The sequence below is a fragment of the Pundamilia nyererei genome, unplaced genomic scaffold (genome assembly GCF_000239375.1).
Source record: "Pundamilia nyererei isolate P.nyererei 1_Seehausen unplaced genomic scaffold, PunNye1.0 scaffold00084, whole genome shotgun sequence".
In the NCBI taxonomy this organism is placed as follows: domain Eukaryota; kingdom Metazoa; phylum Chordata; class Actinopteri; order Cichliformes; family Cichlidae; genus Pundamilia; species Pundamilia nyererei.
In genome coordinates this window covers 82,269-99,793 of record NW_005187485.1, presented here as the reverse complement: position 1 = coordinate 99,793, position 17,525 = coordinate 82,269, and the positions used below count along the sequence as shown (strand labels likewise).

The 17,525-nt window shown below is 41.2% G+C and overlaps 2 protein-coding genes across 3 annotated transcripts in view; one reads left to right on the top strand and one right to left on the bottom strand.

Moving 5' to 3' along the window:
- Nucleotides 1–385: 385 nt before the first annotated feature.
- igflr1 (IGF-like family receptor 1) lies at nucleotides 386–3,059 on the top strand. The gene is made up of 7 exons (XM_005738395.2): nucleotides 386–738; nucleotides 796–994; nucleotides 1,221–1,248; nucleotides 1,457–1,532; nucleotides 1,624–1,704; nucleotides 1,950–2,042; nucleotides 2,217–3,059. Exons 1-7 carry the CDS (start codon nucleotides 636–638, stop codon nucleotides 2,540–2,542), a joined length of 906 nt encoding a protein of 301 aa, XP_005738452.1. The 5' UTR covers nucleotides 386–635; the 3' UTR covers nucleotides 2,543–3,059.
- Nucleotides 3,060–5,143: 2,084 nt separating this feature from the next.
- The window catches only part of kmt2bb (lysine (K)-specific methyltransferase 2Bb), a 26,860-nt gene continuing 14,478 nt past the window's right edge, over nucleotides 5,144–17,525 (bottom strand). For both annotated transcript variants that reach the window (XM_005738394.1, XM_013912246.1), the window contains exons 19-36: nucleotides 16,771–16,881; nucleotides 16,564–16,640; nucleotides 14,931–15,145; nucleotides 14,739–14,842; nucleotides 14,473–14,610; nucleotides 14,176–14,334; nucleotides 13,932–14,049; nucleotides 13,747–13,825; nucleotides 13,480–13,640; nucleotides 13,214–13,372; nucleotides 10,082–13,118; nucleotides 9,210–9,310; nucleotides 8,909–9,043; nucleotides 8,553–8,805; nucleotides 7,932–8,039; nucleotides 7,618–7,701; nucleotides 5,750–5,879; nucleotides 5,144–5,631 (exon numbers count right to left, since the gene is read on the bottom strand). In XM_005738394.1, coding sequence (XP_005738451.1) covers nucleotides 5,356–5,631; nucleotides 5,750–5,879; nucleotides 7,618–7,701; nucleotides 7,932–8,039; nucleotides 8,553–8,805; nucleotides 8,909–9,043; nucleotides 9,210–9,310; nucleotides 10,082–13,118; nucleotides 13,214–13,372; nucleotides 13,480–13,640; nucleotides 13,747–13,825; nucleotides 13,932–14,049; nucleotides 14,176–14,334; nucleotides 14,473–14,610; nucleotides 14,739–14,842; nucleotides 14,931–15,145; nucleotides 16,564–16,640; nucleotides 16,771–16,881 — 5,445 coding nt within the window. In that variant the 3' untranslated portion in view covers nucleotides 5,144–5,355. The remainder of the gene's footprint in view (nucleotides 5,632–5,749; nucleotides 5,880–7,617; nucleotides 7,702–7,931; nucleotides 8,040–8,552; nucleotides 8,806–8,908; nucleotides 9,044–9,209; nucleotides 9,311–10,081; nucleotides 13,119–13,213; nucleotides 13,373–13,479; nucleotides 13,641–13,746; nucleotides 13,826–13,931; nucleotides 14,050–14,175; nucleotides 14,335–14,472; nucleotides 14,611–14,738; nucleotides 14,843–14,930; nucleotides 15,146–16,563; nucleotides 16,641–16,770; nucleotides 16,882–17,525) is intronic.

Here is a 17,525-nt window from a genome sequence, read left to right as displayed (position 1 = left end):
AAGTATTTGTCAGTCCAGGCAGGGTTAAACCGACAGTTTTCATTGTCAATTTTGCGCTTTTGGAGTGAGAAAGACATGCTGTTGTTGCATCATATATTACGATGATTGTTTAATGTGTTTACATCACGGTGCATTGCGGGTTAAATATTGCTAGGCTACTAGGAGTGTTGCATTCACAGTCTACACTACGCTGTAGGAATTTTTAATTTTTTAAAAATTAATTAATGAATTAATTTTTTGCGTTTTCTCTGTGTTTCTGCCAGGACCACGGGCAGGGCCACTCGCAGGTTGCTTCTGGGCCGCATTTGGCCCGCGGGCCGCCATTTGAATAGGCTTGCTCTACACCGTCACTTTATAGCCCAATAACGGAGTGAGTTTAAATATTTCGATTTCGCTCCGAAATAGTTTGTATGATTTGTCCCTTGCTTGCATATTAAACTGGTCTAACATTTGACCAGCTTTCATTAAAAGAACAAACAAACAAACAAAAGCATATCAGAACATTTGGGTCAGCGAGAAAGAAGAAACGATGACATGTACTACGGAACTCTAACCGCACTTATGTAGAAGAAGGGGTGGTGCTATGGGGCTGTTATAGAGACAGAATCTTTGCTCTAAAGCTCAGTTCAGTAACGATGAGTAACACTGGACACTCAGTAAAATGCCACGATCTAACAACCATCTGGGATAAGGCGCAACAAACATGCATCCCGTGTGCGAAAACCCCTATAAAGCCAGGTAGGTCAAATATTATATTATATTATATTATATTATATTATATTAATATTCATGTAGGTCATGAAATTACCCCCAACTGTGGGTTTGATGATGACGGAGGGCGACACGAGGCACCAACAAAACCGTGCAAGACAAACACTTTTAACAATGGCAGCAGCCTCCACTGCACACTCTGTAGCCTGTGTCCGTTTCAGACTGAGAGACCTTGCAACACAACAGCTGACACCGTTTGCGGCAAGGTGCCTGTTACGCAAAGGTAAGACAACAAGCACATCACCGTGAGAAACAGGTAAACAGCTGAGGGGATGTGATGGTCTCTCTGAACCGCAGGGGATTTTCATCAAAGTGTGTGTGTGTGTGTGTTTCACTATCTCTTTTACGGCTTAATAAGCAGGCACAATAAGAGCGCTTTCCTCTTAAAACTCTCGCTGTTTTATCTACAGACTTTCATTCCTCCCCACCCCTTTTCTGTTTTTCTGCAGAATCCCGACAACAGATTTCCCTGTCACAGTGAGTAGGCTTTTTGCATTTAGTGTAAATTGTAAATTTTACCAGTAATAAATAAATATATAGGGGTTGCCTGTCTGTGGTAGTAGTGGTACTAAAAATATGAAACACAACAGAAAGAAGCAACAGAAGATATTTGTGGAGAGCTGGTTAAGAAGGAGTTTCTTCCTCATCAGCAACAGCCAAAACATCCATTCTGTTTTCATTCCAGACTCTGGCATATCAAGGACCTAACTTGACACCAACCTCACCACCATCACGTTCTCACAATGTGTCAAGGGCAGCCTGTAAGTTACGCGTGCACTTCACTGTACACCTGAGACACCTTTCTTGACAGTTACATTTAAATGTAACCTGGACTTTTTCCTGTGTCTGCAGGGGCAGTACCATTAGCCATTTTAATTTCCATTGTGCTCGTTGCCTTGTCTGCTTATGTGTTTGGTCTCAAACGGAAAAGAGGTATGTATACCGAAACTAGACGATCGAAGATAAACAAATGTGCACACATCAAGGTCTTGGAAACTTAAGAAACGACATAAAAGCTGACCACTGGGTTTATAAAGAGAAGTTGCCATAAAATGTTACAGAATGTAATTTTACAACCAATATAGTAGGGTTATTTTAAAATAACTTTAAAATACCCTCTAGCTTCAAGCTGGTGAATATGATTCTGACACTCTCTCTCCTCTGCCTTATGTAAACAGCAAAGGCTTTTTGCAGGCAACCCTCATATATAAATGACGGATTCGCCCCCCTGACAGGTTCATCTAATGGCAGTGACGTAGAGGACATACTTTGTGAGTCGAACTTAATGTTATCTCAAAATATACAACGCCTATCCAAACCACTGTCTAGTGAGGGATAAAAGTGGGCGGAAACTGCCATTTTGTGTTCCTGTTGACGAATGAAAGTCTGTTTCATTAACCTACTGACATCATTCATTGATGCTCTTTTTCCCCTTTCAAATGCAGGTGCAGACATCCTGTCTGCACCTCTACAGACCGTGCTGGACAACTTGGATGTTTTGGAAGAGCTGGTGATTTTGCTGGATCCAGAGAGCCACGTAAGAAAGAGCACAAAACATCTGGCGTCGCACTGCGCCTTCCCCTCCACCTGGATTACTTACACCTACTCTATGAAGGACAGCAAAAGCCCCCTAAAAGCTGTGCTGGAGGGGGTGACCTGCAAGAACCCCGACTGGACTGTAGGGCACCTGGCTAAACTGCTCAAACACATGGAGCGTAATGACGCCATAGCTGCTCTTGCAAAACTTAAAACAAATAAGACTGAAGTGTAGCGACTGTTTAGCCCGACTCCCAAAAAGGCTGCTACGAGCACGGAGAGAAGCGGAGCGATAAAAGGCATGCCTTATGCGTGCATGTTGATGACGGGGGAAGTCAAGCATTCCATAAAAAATTAAATAGCTTCTTCCATATTTGCAGCTTCATTTGTTATTACGTTTGAATAATTAATGTATTATTACCTACCTCCTGGAAAACATTTAACCTCGACTGCTGTATCCCAGATAAACTGCTTAACACGTGCATGAAGGACAAAGCACAGAATCAGAATTTTAGCCAGGCTTTATCTTTACCCATCCAGCTAACGAGATGCCTTTTCCTCCAGTGAACTCAACCAAAATTCCACAGTTCCTGTTTTCCCCACCATCATATTTACCGCGACAGTATTCTTGTCAAAATAGAACAAATGAGTAATGTTTTTTTTTTAAATGTTAATCTGTTTCCAATTGTTGTTGCCTTTATAATACTATTGACCTATGCAAATAAAATCATTCAATCAGTCATTTCATCAAACATCTTAACATCTTTATTAAGCAAATAACATTATAAATAAAAAAAGTGCATAGAAAAATTAAACAGGTTTAGAAATATGTATACAAATATTTACAAACTCAGGGTTTATTTGTACATGGTAACAAAGACGTAAATTTAAAGAGCACATATTTTCTCATTTTGATGTCTTTTACACTTACGTTAAAATAACCCTACTATATATATATTTATATGTATATTTATATATATGTGTATATAGAACATACAGCTTTCTTAACAGATTCTGGGCGAGATGGTCATGATAACTTCAGGTTTTGACTAGTGCCTTGCATCCTTCATGGCACGCACGCACGCACACATACATAGAAATGACAAACATTTCCAAATACACACACACACACACACACACCTGGATATTAAAACCAAGCTATTTTTTTTTTTAAATCATCATCCTCTCTTTTTGCATCAGTATTCCCAAACATCTGTCTAAACAGCTGAGGTAGAATCCTTGCAAGGAGTTGGGAGTGACTCTGCTCTTGTTATCAGCTAGGTGATTGACACAAGTTAACCTGGGCTCCATCCCAGTGATTGGACATGCAAGGTGGGGGGAGGGGTGGGTGGGTGATAAAAGACAAAACATGACATAATTTTGGAAAACATAATTATGGGCTTGAGTAGGCAAACAGTGCTCACTTTACTCCTGTGGCTGATTCTAAGACCATCAGTAATCTACATAAAAAAAATAAAAGTAAAATAAAATAAAGATTCTTTAAAAATACCTGCTTTAGAACAATCTGTCATAAAGGCTTAATCGCACACCACAACTGCCCCAAAGAGAGAAAAAAAAAATTCAAGTAAGTTAGTGAAACAAAAGACATGATGTGTAAACAAAGCATACATATGGGAAAGGGGAAGGGGGAAGGGGGGGTTCACTAGACCGCCACCAATTTGTACAAAGCACAACCTTTAACCATTTAAAATAGAAATCAAAACATGAATAAATATAACTACCAATTTGAACAGTGTGTGAATTCAATTAGCCTCACCAATGACACCACTGAACATCCACCTACAACAATCATTATTTTAAAGGCAGCAATACCTAGAAAAGTCACGCACCTACACTGTCTTCTCGACCATCGCGGTGCAGGAGCTCAATGTACATGCTCAGTAGCAATGCCTTACACCAGTGCCCTCCCTGATCAAGAGAAACTGCAGAAGATTTCACGAAGATGAAGATAATTTGGATGTTTGATGGGTAATTATGTGCAACTGCAGGGCAGCAAAGTCTTATTGCAATAGGTAACGATGAGCATCTGCCATGAGAGTATTAAAATATATATATTTTTAAAAAAAGAAAGAAAGAAAGAAAAAGGAAGGAAATCTTCAATTTTGGCTTGGGTAGTGTTTTGCTACATACACTTTACATGAAAAAAAAACAACCAAAGAAAGAAAGAAAAAAAAATACCAAGAGGACGTTTCTATGACACTGTTTTTCTGCTCTGAAACCAGACACTAATTTTACACTCAAGACAGGAAGAAAGTGGGTGACGAATAGCAGGTTTTGAATGTGAGATTTTAAAGATAACAACAGGAGGACTTATAAGAGTGCATAAATTTAAGATCTCAGCAGGGTAAAGAAAGAGCTAAACAATTCCTGATTCGCAAGACATCTTAGTCCAACTAAAGACAAAGCTTTTAAAAAGCTTAGCACCATGTTTTTGTTTTGATTTTCTGTTATTCACAAACAAGACAGAAAAAAGGAAAAAAAAAAAGGGAAAGCGTTAACATAAGAAGTACTGAATCGTACAAATAAAGGTCTGGGTGATGTATGGCTTGAGAACTGACTTCACAACTACAGGGATGGAGCTGTAATGTAATGTGACAGATAAGGCTTGATCTGAGGTTATCTGCTCAAATCCAGAAACTCTCCACACTTTGAAATCTCCAGTTGTCACGAGCACCCAAAACTACTTCCTCTGATTTAATTACAGCTGCAATTACATTATTCGGGGAGCCATACCTTTTAGTACACTGTGAGGCAAGAAACTCTGCAAAGTTTGTTTTTTGTGCTGGTTCTCATCCTCTTCCGCTTGACCCCCCAAAAAAAAAAAAAACCCCCAAAACACAAACAAACCCAAAAAAACAAAAAATGTCCTCACTTCTCACTAGCCATGTTTCTGGCCAGTCTCATAGTGGCTTAATCCCCCTGCTGGGCAGACTGACCGCAGCCTCCTCAAGCCCCAATCCAGTGTCACCACAATTTAAGGCTTACTAGTAAACAGGATCCTCCCCCTTTTTGTATCCAAGAGATTTCTTAGTTGAGGAAACGACGACATCTCCGGGCCCCACAGTTACAGTTGAGTTTGTTGCTGGCGTCTTCGATGGGGAACTTGTAGTCGTAGGTGAGCTCCTCCCCCCTGTAGATTTTCCTAAGAGCGAAGATGACGATGTGCTTCCGACCTTCCACGTTGATCACTCGAGAGTAGCAGTTAGGTTCACATGAGTGGTTGATAAACCTCGCCGCGTTGCCATGCATAGTCGCATCCACTACGTCGAAGTCATCGATGCGGAACATGTAACAACCGATACCCTGCAGGGAGCAGAAATGAAACCTGTTGGTGTTTTTCATGAAATCTCTCAGCATGAATCGCCAGTTGCTATGAAATACCTGACCAAAACTAGAATGACAATGATGAAGATGCACAAACCTTCCCATCATAGTACTTCTCCCTTTTATCAGTGAGCACGGAGCGAATGACGATGCCCGCGTATTCGATAACCATCTCTCCTGCTTCAATGTTCCTCTTGCAGAAAAGACCACGGCCGTGGATAGCAGACCTACAGGAAGTGTTATCAAGATGAAAACTGATTGTAAAGCAATAGGAAGATATTTAAAAAATCTATACAATAACACATTTGTATATTATATTGAATTCTGGTTGTGTTTACTGACCTCGAAACGATTTTATGTGCTACACGGCGCTCGAAAATCTATCAAATGTTTTAGTACGACTTTGCTGAGCTACGAATCCGCACCGCTTGATGGATTGTCGGAGCATTACGGCTATCATAGTCAGGAGCCTCGTGGAGTGATACGTACTGTGCTTTAACATAATATTACCGTATTGTGTGTGTATAACCTCTGTGGATATTATACATGGTTATGCTGAGGATATGTTATTGTTATTGCAAATTTTCTAATGTATATCGTGATAAATATTTTTGGTCATATCGCCCTGCTCTACCCTACATGCTCTTTGTCACTAGATTTTGACACTTTTCTCAGGATTGCCCCCACCCCCACCACTTCTCCTTTTGTGCTTCCTGGGTAGCAGTGACATTACAGAGTGACAAAGCTGTATTGTGCAGTGAAAAAATAGTTTTCTGTTTAACAAGACCTTCTTTCTTAGAAATTGAGTGAGGTCACAGCGCAGCCAATGTCTTGCAGAAGTACTTGCAAAACGTGTTAAATGCGGCCAAAGTATAAACAAAGAGTAGGAATGTTTTTGTAGTATCTTTAAAAAGCTCTCGTTGAACAGGCTGTCTCCGTAATGTCTGGCCAAGGCACTGTTTCATTTCCCAACGGCTGCTTTTTCTTCAGCCTCACTAGGATTAACATGAAACAGATGTTTGAACAGCTGTTAGCAAAAGCAGAATTGTTGTGCATGTATGCCAGCTATGATTCATTTGTGTGGAATAATGGTTTTGTGTGACTCTGTTGTCTGGCTAGCAATAATGACACATTACTGCCAAAGAGCTGTTACTTGCATTCAAATGACTATCTATGTATCACCCTTGTTTTATGAAAGCTAATGCCATTTAAGTCATGTGGTTCTCATCACCACAGGATGGTAAGAGCTTTATATTGTAAGGAAAAGACCCTACAATAATAGAGAGGAAACCCCAGTTGGTGACAGGGGGAAAGAAAAACTCCTTTTTAATATACAGAAACCTCTGGTAGAGCTAAAGGCTAAAGTGTTTTCTCCAACTTGCTTTTCCATTAACATGATCACAGATACAATTCTATACTACACTGTAAAAAATAGTCATACATATTAAACTTAGACAGGTAAACTGAACAGAAAATGTTTTAAAGAGTCATCCATACTGGAACAAAATAAAACAAACTGGACTTCAATGCTGAATATTCATTGAACATCACTGAAGGATGCTTTTTTCAGTTTTGAATCCTCCTGCTCACGCTGCTCTTGACAGGGAATGCTTTGGTTTTCTCTGTTAATCTTATAAATAGGCAATTCTTTGGAATCAAACCAAAGTGTGAAAATGATAAAAGATTCCAAAGAGAGACAAGTCATATCCTGTGTTGGTTTTAAAGAGATGGAAGATGACACAGTTAGAGCTCTGAGTTCATTACATGCAACAGGAACTTAAATGCCATACTGGCATTAAGATTAAGAAGTGAAACCAATTCTGAGGTTTTGTTTTTTTTTTTAATATTTGTGGCTTTTGCAGCCAAGGCTATGAACATGATGTTGTCAACTGAGTATTTTAAGCATTGTATAACAATGCATTTTACTATTTCATGTAGCAATGATGAATTACAAATGTAACTCGCCTGTACACTCCTACTGCCTCCTTGGAAGTCTTTTTCAGATGTCTGAAGCGCATGGCCATGGGCAACTCCAAACTGGTGGCTCGTCTGATAAAGGGAGCAGAAATTAATTGACCCAAAACTTCAACACCACTGTTTTGCAGCATACAAAAAAAAAAAAGACAATAGTCAATATATTTATGAAAAAGTATATTTTAGTTTTGAAAAAAAAGTGGTGTGCAGTTACAATATGAAGCTGCACAACATATTTCAGAGAAAAGCGGTTTGAAAGTCCTAATATGGCATTACAATCCAGGAAATATAAACTAAAGCCTGACCTCGTGGACTTCAAAAGAACCTCGTCTTCCTCATCATCGTAAGGCCCAATGTCAGGAAGCTGTCTGTGCTGAGAAGCCAGGAAGTTGAACATATCAAATGTAGACTTCCTGTTGGAGCAAATAAACTGCTGTTAGTTCTAGAAGAGTTATATATTTCTGACTCACTCTCTCCAGGATGAATCCAACAACCCTTTTCCATTAGTACCTACTCTGGGTGGCTTTACATGAGGTGACAGTACCAGTACTGTCAATTGAGGTGACAGTACCAGGTCACCCACCTAATTGATAGTACTGGTACCCTGAGTTTGGATTCTTCTTCCAAAAATCAAAACCGCCATTTTTGAAACCCGGCGATGAGGGAAATGGCACAGAAACAACACCATGGCGGTCTAATTAAAAGCCACAGGCTGAGCAGCAGGAATTGCATCGCCTTGACGTCCATCTTTGTTGTAGCGTTTGTGTTGCATACAAATGACGCCACAGGAGGGCCGGGCGTGTTGCTATAACAACCCCACGCACATTGGTGCTGCTCAACTGTAATGGAAAATGAGTCAAGCCGAGTTGTACTGCCTTAAGTCACAAGCAGGTACTAACGGAAAAAAGGCTAAAGGGCAAACATACCTAAGGTAAAGCTCTGAACGGGCACAGCCACTGGGGTTGACGGGTAGATCATCCTCCTGGCTGAACTGTTTGAAGAAACGGAAACTATGGCGCTGGCAACGGTGAGCTCCTTCAAGCTGCTCCAGCAAGAACACTAATGCGTCATGGACCAGACCCAGCATACGGGGACCGCTGAGCCACTGAAACGTCAGTGGCCTCAACCTTGCAATTGCTCGAGCCTCCTGCACCCCATCTGTGACTGCTTTCCAAGCCACTGAAGGAAGAGTCGACAATTAGATGGGATTAGCTCAAAGCAATGAGCATAAAAAACGAGAACATTACGATGCTAATTTTTAAAAATGTAACACTGGCCTTACCTTCAATGGTGTCTGCCTCTACGCTAAAGCCGTCATCGCTGGTTATCTCGAATCGTAAGTGTGGCTGGTCTCTATTCGTTGGACATCCCTCATCATCAGATGGAGGTGGTTCGTCATCTGAGGCAGAAGCAGCGCCTAACAAAACACAATCCGTAGAGCTCCTTTTTCACATTGTTCTTAAACAATTCAACACATTTAAAGGACGCAGAAGCGAAAAGGTACCATTCATTAATCAGTGATATATTAATTGTGGCTGGTATTTTTAAACTCTTGAAATTATACAGTTTTAACTCAAGAATACCAGAATATTTCTTCCAGTCAGTCAGTGTGCTGTGTCCCACTGGTTCCCAGGCCTGCTGTTTGCCTTGTTCACTCACAGACATGAAACTCCAAGGCTCTGATCTGGGAAAAGCAAGTGGAAACAATTATTTTGTTTTTAAAAATGACTTCATATACATAAATATTTGTTTCTCAGGCTCTCTGACGCAAAATCATTGTTTTTCTATGAGAGAGAAGAACAATCATCAGACCTATTATCCACAAACTCCATGAAAGCCATAATTTGAGATAGTACAAGGCCTCATTAGTACTAACTGCGTGGGTAAATTGCACATCTACGAAGGCACCCTTTAAAGCTGAATAAAATACTGCATAAGGTATACAGGATTTGTAGGTTTCGTCTTTGGGCTGCTGAAATATGGTATCAAGCAAGATTGTGAAAACATTTCACTTTCAAAACTACAGCAATGTGGTCTCAGTTTCCAAACGCTACTTCAAAGAACAGGTGACGCGGCACAGTGATAAACTCACTGCTGTCCCAGATACTTCAAACATGCTGGTGGCAAAGAATTCAGAATGAGCCTGTGTAAAACAATGAACATTTCATGACTCCTTTGTACTTTTTTCAGTTAAGCAATGGACTGAAATAATTTAAAAGTCACTGAAATGCTTTATTTACATTTTACACAACGTTCCAACTTCTTTGAAGTGGACTGTATTTAAAAATCGAAAGACATCAATTCGTTGAGTAATGGAAACATATACCACCAATAGCCAATAGCCACCAATTGCTTGACTACGTGAATTTTTCTTTCTTTTGTCAGCCTAAATGATCACTGACACAATAACCAGCAGGGCAGCTAAAAAAATGAATTCAGATAGGTAAAAACTTACCCTGAGCTATCAGAATCACTTAGATGCTCCTCTTTTAACTCGTCCAAGTTCAGTACTCCTTTCACTGTGGGGGTCTTGATTCGGACTCCTGAGGCCCTGCTGGAGATGCTTGGAAAAGCTGGTTTGCGACGCTCCTCATCCTCGATGACGGGCTCTGGTTGCAGGAAGTCAACCTTAGATTTCTTTGTGACGATGCGGTCTGAAAGTGAAGACACTCTTTTCATGCGGACATGGGTGCGAGGGCGGGGTGGGGGAACTGGTTTAGGTTGTGGTGATGGAGAGCGGGGTGACTCTGGAGGATCTGGTTCAATTAACAAGCCGGGTGGCAAAACTAGTGAGGAAGGGCTCATTGTTCGAAGCCCACTCCACTTGGGGGTGTAGTTACTCGCCATTGCTTGATTAATAATTGCTTGGGCACTTTCAGCAGGACTCATGGGAGGATTCTCGGATGGCAGAGCAGGCTGCCCTGAGGCCTTGGAGGACTTAGATTTCTTTGACGCGCTGGAATCCTTCTTCTTCTTTGGTTTTCTTGAATCTGGAGCAGTTTCATCTTTTGGTGTTTTTGAAGTTTTTCTTGATTTCTTCACATTGGACATTACCATTGTGTCATTGTTTTTGTGTGTGAGCAGCTGTGTAACAGCAGATGGATTCTGAACTGCAGGCGTGACTAGTGGAGGAGGTACTGTCGTCACATTGGCCACAGATGGTGGTGCAGTCATATTACCAGCTGCAGCTAGTGTGGCTGACAGTGCGTTGCTCTGCAAAAGGCTAGCAATCTGAGTGACACAGTTGTAGGATGGGGAGTTGGGAGTAGGCAGCTGGAAAGTGTTGCTTTCAGGGTTTTTCACAAAGATCTGCCCAAGGCGGTTCACCAGTAGTACATGTGGTGTAGGGTCTACATTTGGACCTCCCACCTCCTTCACAGTAAGAATGGCATGACCCGGTAATGCCTGGGGTACCACTGGTTGCTGAGGTTCGATAGTTGGCCTGGGTGTAGCGAAATTGATGGAGATTGTATGGCCAGCTGTAGCTTCCTTCTGGACAGAAGAACTGTAACCATTTAGGATCATCGGAGCTGAGGTGGTTTGTACCTGTGTGGGAGCAGCTGAACAGTGTGTTGACAGTCCAGACAGAGGCGATATTGCTGCAGAGGAGGAAACAATGCTGACAGCTGTAGAGCCTAGTGGCTGTGTTTGTGTGGCATACACCGGTAGAGAAACAGTAGCTGATAAGCTTGGATCATTCTGAGGCACGACATTTAGTAGTGTCTGTGTCATATCTCCAACGGGACTAAGAGTTGTCAGTTTAGCAGGTTCCAGGGACGGTAAAGTTGTTGACTCTTGTACAGCGGTCACTGGTTGCAATGTAATACTTGTTAAGGGAGGCTGACTGAAAGTAGGCAAAGAATACATCTGGAGAGGGTCTACTAGTCCTTGAGAGGGGTTTGGTACATCTGTTGACATTAAAGGGGAAGGCTGAAGAAGACTCAACAGAGAGCATTGACTGTTATCAGCAGAACCTGCTACTGGGGCCTCTGTTGCAGTAGATGATAAGTCATTCATCAACACACTAGCCCCCTCAGCTGGTGATATAAACCTGCTGCAGTCAGGTGATGAGTTCAGGGCTTTACAAGGTTCGGGGGTCTCAAGTGGTGTGTCTTGCAGCACGGGAAGCATTTCGGTGAACTGTGGGTTAGTGTCACATCTCTCAAGAAGAAGAGGTGTTTCAGAGGACAACCCTGAACTGGAACCTGGCAATAACCCCTCTGAATATGGGATTTCAGGCACATTTGTAGTTAGGTTAGGCAGAATGTTATCAACTGGAGAAGAAAGCATGGTGGGCTCTTGGTTTACTAAAGGGGTTTCAGAGCTTTGACTGGTATCAAAAGATTTAGGTGCATCTTGGGTTGAACCATCAGCGGGATCTTTTGTGGCTTCTGAAATCGTGACTGGAGAAGAATCTGTTCGCTTATCATCAGATGATTCTTTGGAAGGTTGTGTGCTGCTAGCGGTTTCAAAGTCAGGAAGATTTTTATCATTTAGTTTTTTGGCTTGTATCTGAGTTTGACTGTTAACTTTTTGAGCATCATCACTGGTTGCTATACTTGCATCACTCTCTGTGCCGTCATCTACCCCATCCAGTTGAGCCATAGGTCGAGAGGAAGGCGAGGATGGAGACTTCGAGTGATCTTTTGATCCCGGGCAGCTGACTATTGTGCGAGAGAAGTCAAAATAGTGCTCCATATCTTCATCTGAGGATGTGTTACCCAGGTCATCCCTGGCTGAGGCTGCAGACCGTGGCAAACTGGCAACAAGGGTCTTCTTCTTCTGTACTTCTTGGGCTGCTCCCCAAAATTCCTCTTGATCATCACCTTCCACCACTATTTGCTCCCCACAATTCATTGCCACCCCCTCATTTAAGAGGGTTTCTTCAATTTCAAGTTCTGTCCGCATCTCTTGGCCCAGACTCAAGTTGGGGTCCTTGTGGAATGAACTGTAGGGAAACTCTTCTTCATCTTTCTGTTGGTCCAAGTCCTCCTGGGGTGATGTACCATTTGCTGGAGAGACATCCTCTGGCTCTGGTGAAGCTAAGAAGTTGTGTGGCACCTCGACTGAGTCCGACTGGCTTAGATCAAACGACAGTCGACTTCTGGGTAAATGTTGTACAGGTGAAGAGAAGGGTAGACTTTGAGAGGGAAAATTTCCAGCACCTTCCTGCCAGGGAGACTGGGGAAAGAATAACGAGTTACAGTGGGCTGTATTCCCAGAGGATCGTACAGAGGAAGAACCTCTACTTCCAACTGGGCGGGATGACGTAGAATTTATCAGGCTGTCTGTTGCACCAAGTGGGAACAAGGGGGAGGTAGGGAGGGGATTTTTTCCAGTGCGGAGAGTGACTGGTCCAGTTACAGGACCCAGAGGAGGGGGGGACCTGTGACTGCGCAGACCTGTTGTCTGTGAGTGTGGGCCGTGGCGACGAACTCCTCGAGTCTCTTCTAGATCACTAATGGTCAGTATGTGGTGGGGCTGGGCTACTCCTAAGGGAAAACAGAAATAATCAGTTATATTTACATTCTGTGATGGCTTATTTATTATGTTTCTAAATAAGAACAGGTTACAATTTCTATCATACCTGGGGAAGGCAGAGGTCTTGACATTCCTCCAGCTGGTCTCCTGGGTTGGGGAATCTTTGGCCTTGCACCGTGATCTGACTTTGGGTGGATACCTGGAATCGAGGTTTCCTCCATTGTGGGGTGGCACTCTGATAGATAAGTGTCTTGAGCTTTTGATACTGAAGAGTGATAGAAATGATTTATGAATACAGCGAATCACTTGTTAAGGCAATCTAGTTTTCAGAAGTAAAGAAAACCCCCAAAACAAACAAACAAATCAACACACCAGGTATTGGACGGGGGCTGTGAGCAATGGTGTGATTATCTCCCTGGTTCGGCATCTCCTCAACTGGCTTCTCTGGGACAATTGGCCGGACCTCTCGGACTGTACATGTGTATTTGCACCGCCGCAATGGGTTAACCGTACTCCAATACCACCGAGAACACCTTATTATGGAAGAGGGAAATTCATTCAATGTTGCAAATATAATTTCTTTATATAATCAAGTGTTATCAAGTATAATTAATGTTAAAAGCAGAATATACAACTCACTGAAAACCAACAGGAAACAATTTTCCTTTGTTCGCTGAAAGTTCTGTCAGCACACCTAGATTTTCAATCTGTAGGGAACCTGTGCCGTAACAATGTGGAGACCAATTCTGAGTTTAACAAAAGCAGATTCTAATGAACACCTTTAAGGGCCCAAACAAGCAATCAACTAAAACAAAACAGCTTACCGATCATCACGTTGATAAGGTCTGGCTCCAACCCAGTCAAGAACTTTCTGCGGAGACTGATCCCCTCAAAATCAACATACACTCTGCGGTTTACTTCAAATTCCTGACCAGTTATCATCTGTAAAACAAAGGTACAGAACTAAAATTAGGGTTTAAATAAAAATATTCTTTTTTCTTTTTTTTTTAAATGTACTTCAAACTTGTTTAAATCCTGAAAGAGGCGAGGTGGGAGAGGAGAATTTACCCTGCCACTGATGAGATGTCGGTGTTTATAGCAGTAGACCTTTTTATCATCCTGGAAGACACACTGACGGGAGCGGGCGCACATGAAGTGGTAGTTGCTTTGACAAGATGTCAGACAGCAGCCCACAGTGGCACCCGACTGATTGCAACGTTCACATCGCTGAAGACGATTGGGGTTAATGACAGTGAAGAGTGAAGAATAAAGTTTGGGTTAACGTAATTACAATAAAAAGACTGATCTGGTTCAACTCTACAGATTTTAAGCAATTTTCAGTTCATCAGGGTGATAACAACTAACCATCAAACGTCCCCTTGTGACAGCGCTGTGTACATGCAGCAGAGAGCCATTGTCCTCTTCAAAAACTTCTGCAGACCACAGGCAGCAGTTGACATGAGCCCATTCATTCTGGCCCAAATACAGTAACCTGCCTGCTTCCTGAGAAAGGAAACAACACAATCCAACATGAAATTAATCAAAGAGAATGGAGAATTTACAAAAATAAGTGAATTGTGTTTGCATTCTTCTGTGAACCACTCAATTTTAATGTTTTGGGAATTATTTACATTCGATTTGAGGTCTCCATATTTTTGACACAAAGAGCACTGTCTCTCATCATCTTTAGACCATCCAGTGTCTAGATCAGCTTTTGAAAGCCGACCTCTTTTTCCTAAGTAAACACACAAAAGTAAATATTTAGTGGAAGAGAAAAAACAGAAAAAAAAAAAGAACATTTTCTCATAAACTAAATCCGTCACCTTTGAATTTGAGTCTGCTGCTTTTAAAATGGTTCAGGCTTGAAGATTCCCTAGACATTGGAGAAAGAGCCTCTTCTTCCTTTATATCCAAGCTTTGTCCATTGTCTTCCTGCAGGAGTCCCAGTGGAGTTCTAGATGAAAGATCCTCTCTCTCCTGCCACTGAGCATAAACATGCTCTGTTGTAGGAGGATGAACAGCCTGGGACAACATCCCCCTGAAGAGAGAGTTCAGAAGTTCAAAAATTGAAGCAGCACAAAAACAGAATGGTGCTTTCCCTTTTCATTATACAGCATGCATCAGAAGTGAAGAAACCCACATAAATTTACCTACTTGATAAAAATATTTAACACTTAAAATATTTACAGTTCTATATAATGTCTTGTATCTCAATAACTGCAGGCTTAAACTAATAATAAAGCCTCAAAATTAGAAACTAAAGCAAATACTCTGGCGATGAAGTTAGAAAACCTATTGTCATTGAAACAAAATTAAGCAGAGCTGTGATTTCCAGACAGTTATTAAATGAACACCAGACATTTCACAGGGTTGGACATACATGTAAAAGAACTGAAAGACTATGATCCAATCACTTGACATGAATCTAATAGAAGACCTTTGGATCATTTTATGAAGGAAGAAAGAAAGAAAAATGCACCATCTCTAGCCAAGAGCACCGCCCGAGTAGAGACATATTTTCTGACCAAAGACAGATTGTCTTTCTGCTGTGCAACACTAGCAGTGAAGATGCTGACAAAGTATGCCATCAAAGAAACATGGACATATTGATTAAAAAAAAATCAAAGATTTCAGTTTTGGTTAAAAAAAAAAACCCTCAGTGGTTGTAGGATATTCCTACATTCCTATTCACAATAGTTGAAATGTGCAATTCCCTGGTATTCCTATTCCTATTTATCCCTATTATATACTCTGTATTTATATATGTGTATATATGGTATATTTCTGCTCATATTCTGCAACTTCTGTTGGTGCAGTGCTACCGGAAACTGAATTTCCCGGAGGAACCCATCCGAGGGATTAATAATATCTAATCAACAGTGAAGTCTGTACTTCTAATATAGTAAATCTAAACTGTTTGTTTTTTGTTTTGTATTTTACTGTAAGGAGACATGACTTTAGCTAATTTTATAGTTAGTTATAGTGATGCTTTACACAGATGTGCTCATTTCTGTTGTATCTATTGTGAAAAGGGGTGCTTGAGGGAAATGTGATTATGGACTCGTGTTTTTATATTTTCACTGTAGGTAGCGAAGATTAGAGAGCTACGTGTAAATTTAGGATTTTGTTTGTAGTGCTGAGGTGGGGAAGACCGGAGGCAGGACAGCTGAAGGGGACGGTACAATGGGCGGGACACCGAACCCCTAAGATTGTGTTGATTTCCAGTTGTGAGCCAGACCTCGCTAGACGTAGCGGAAGTAGGCTAGGTCTCCGGATGCATCTGTATTTTATTGTAAAGCGCAAATAAAAAGATGTCTGATTTTGGAAGTAAGAGTCTCCGCCTGATCACTACCATTAAAATAATCAGTGAAATCGGTGTACTTCAACACTATCTAGGTACATAACTTTAATGGAGTATTTCTTAAACTTATAAAATGTTAAAAATGTAATACTCACACTGGCAAGTCTTTGGTACAAGGGTCCCACACCTTTGGGTCTTGGCTGTTGAACCAATTAAATACCTCCTCGAGCAGCTAAAAGAGAAAAATCACTCAATAATTATAAATGTTATAAAACTGAAAACAAGCAAACAAAAAGATAAATCATGCTTAAAGCCAATTATGCATAACTTCAGGAGACTTTGTGTTTTCAGCCATACAGCACCTTTAAGTAGTAGGATCGTGCCAAGGCAGTAGGTCTCCGCTCCTCTGGAAGATCTTCTTCTTGGTCTAGCCTCTTTCGCACCACCTGGACCACATCCTCATGGAACATTTTCTATTAAAAAAAAGAAAGAAAAAATATTTTGGTGTCCTTGAGATGTTCAATCTTGTGCTGATAGGGCAGCTGCATTTCCGACAAAAGAATGTAACTACAGTAGTCCCTCGTTTATCGCTGTAGTTACGTTCTAAAAATAACCATAACCAATATGTGAAATCCACAAAGTAGTCAACTTTATGTTTTACAATTATTATAGATGTTTTATGGCTTTAAACGCCGTGACTACACACTTTATACACTTTTCTCTGACAGGCTTGAACATTTTACACTTATCTCTCTTGTTTAAACACCCTCAAAGTTCAATCCTTCGTAGAAAAATAAGTCCAGTATTACAGAATAAAACCAAAGGCACTCGCGGTTTCCTTTGATGGTGCAAAACGTTTCATCGACATTACAGGATGACACACGGCACGATATTGATTGACAATAGTCTACAGCCAATCAGAACGCAGAACACAATGCGCTGTAAAAAACAAACAAACACAAAAAAAAGCGTGCAAAATTGCACCAAAAAAATCTGCCAAACAGCGAGACCGAAAGGTGAACTGCGTTATAGTGAGGGACCACTGTACCATTCTATATCACATAATAGGGCTGTACATTCATTGAATTTGAATCTAGACGACAATTTTGGCATTACA

What these genes read in the sequence shown, in the direction of transcription:
- igflr1 (XM_005738395.2), top strand. Translation starts at nt 636, where the DNA reads ATGAGTAACACTGGACACTCAGTAAAATGCCACGATCTAACAACCATC. An exon ending in AAGGTGCCTGTTACGCAAAG is followed by an intron (nt 995 to 1,220) that starts GTAAGACAACAA and finishes GTTTTTCTGCAG; the next exon opens with AATCCCGACAACAGATTTCC. An exon ending in CAATGTGTCAAGGGCAGCCT is followed by an intron (nt 1,533 to 1,623) that starts GTAAGTTACGCG and finishes CTGTGTCTGCAG; the next exon opens with GGGCAGTACCATTAGCCATT.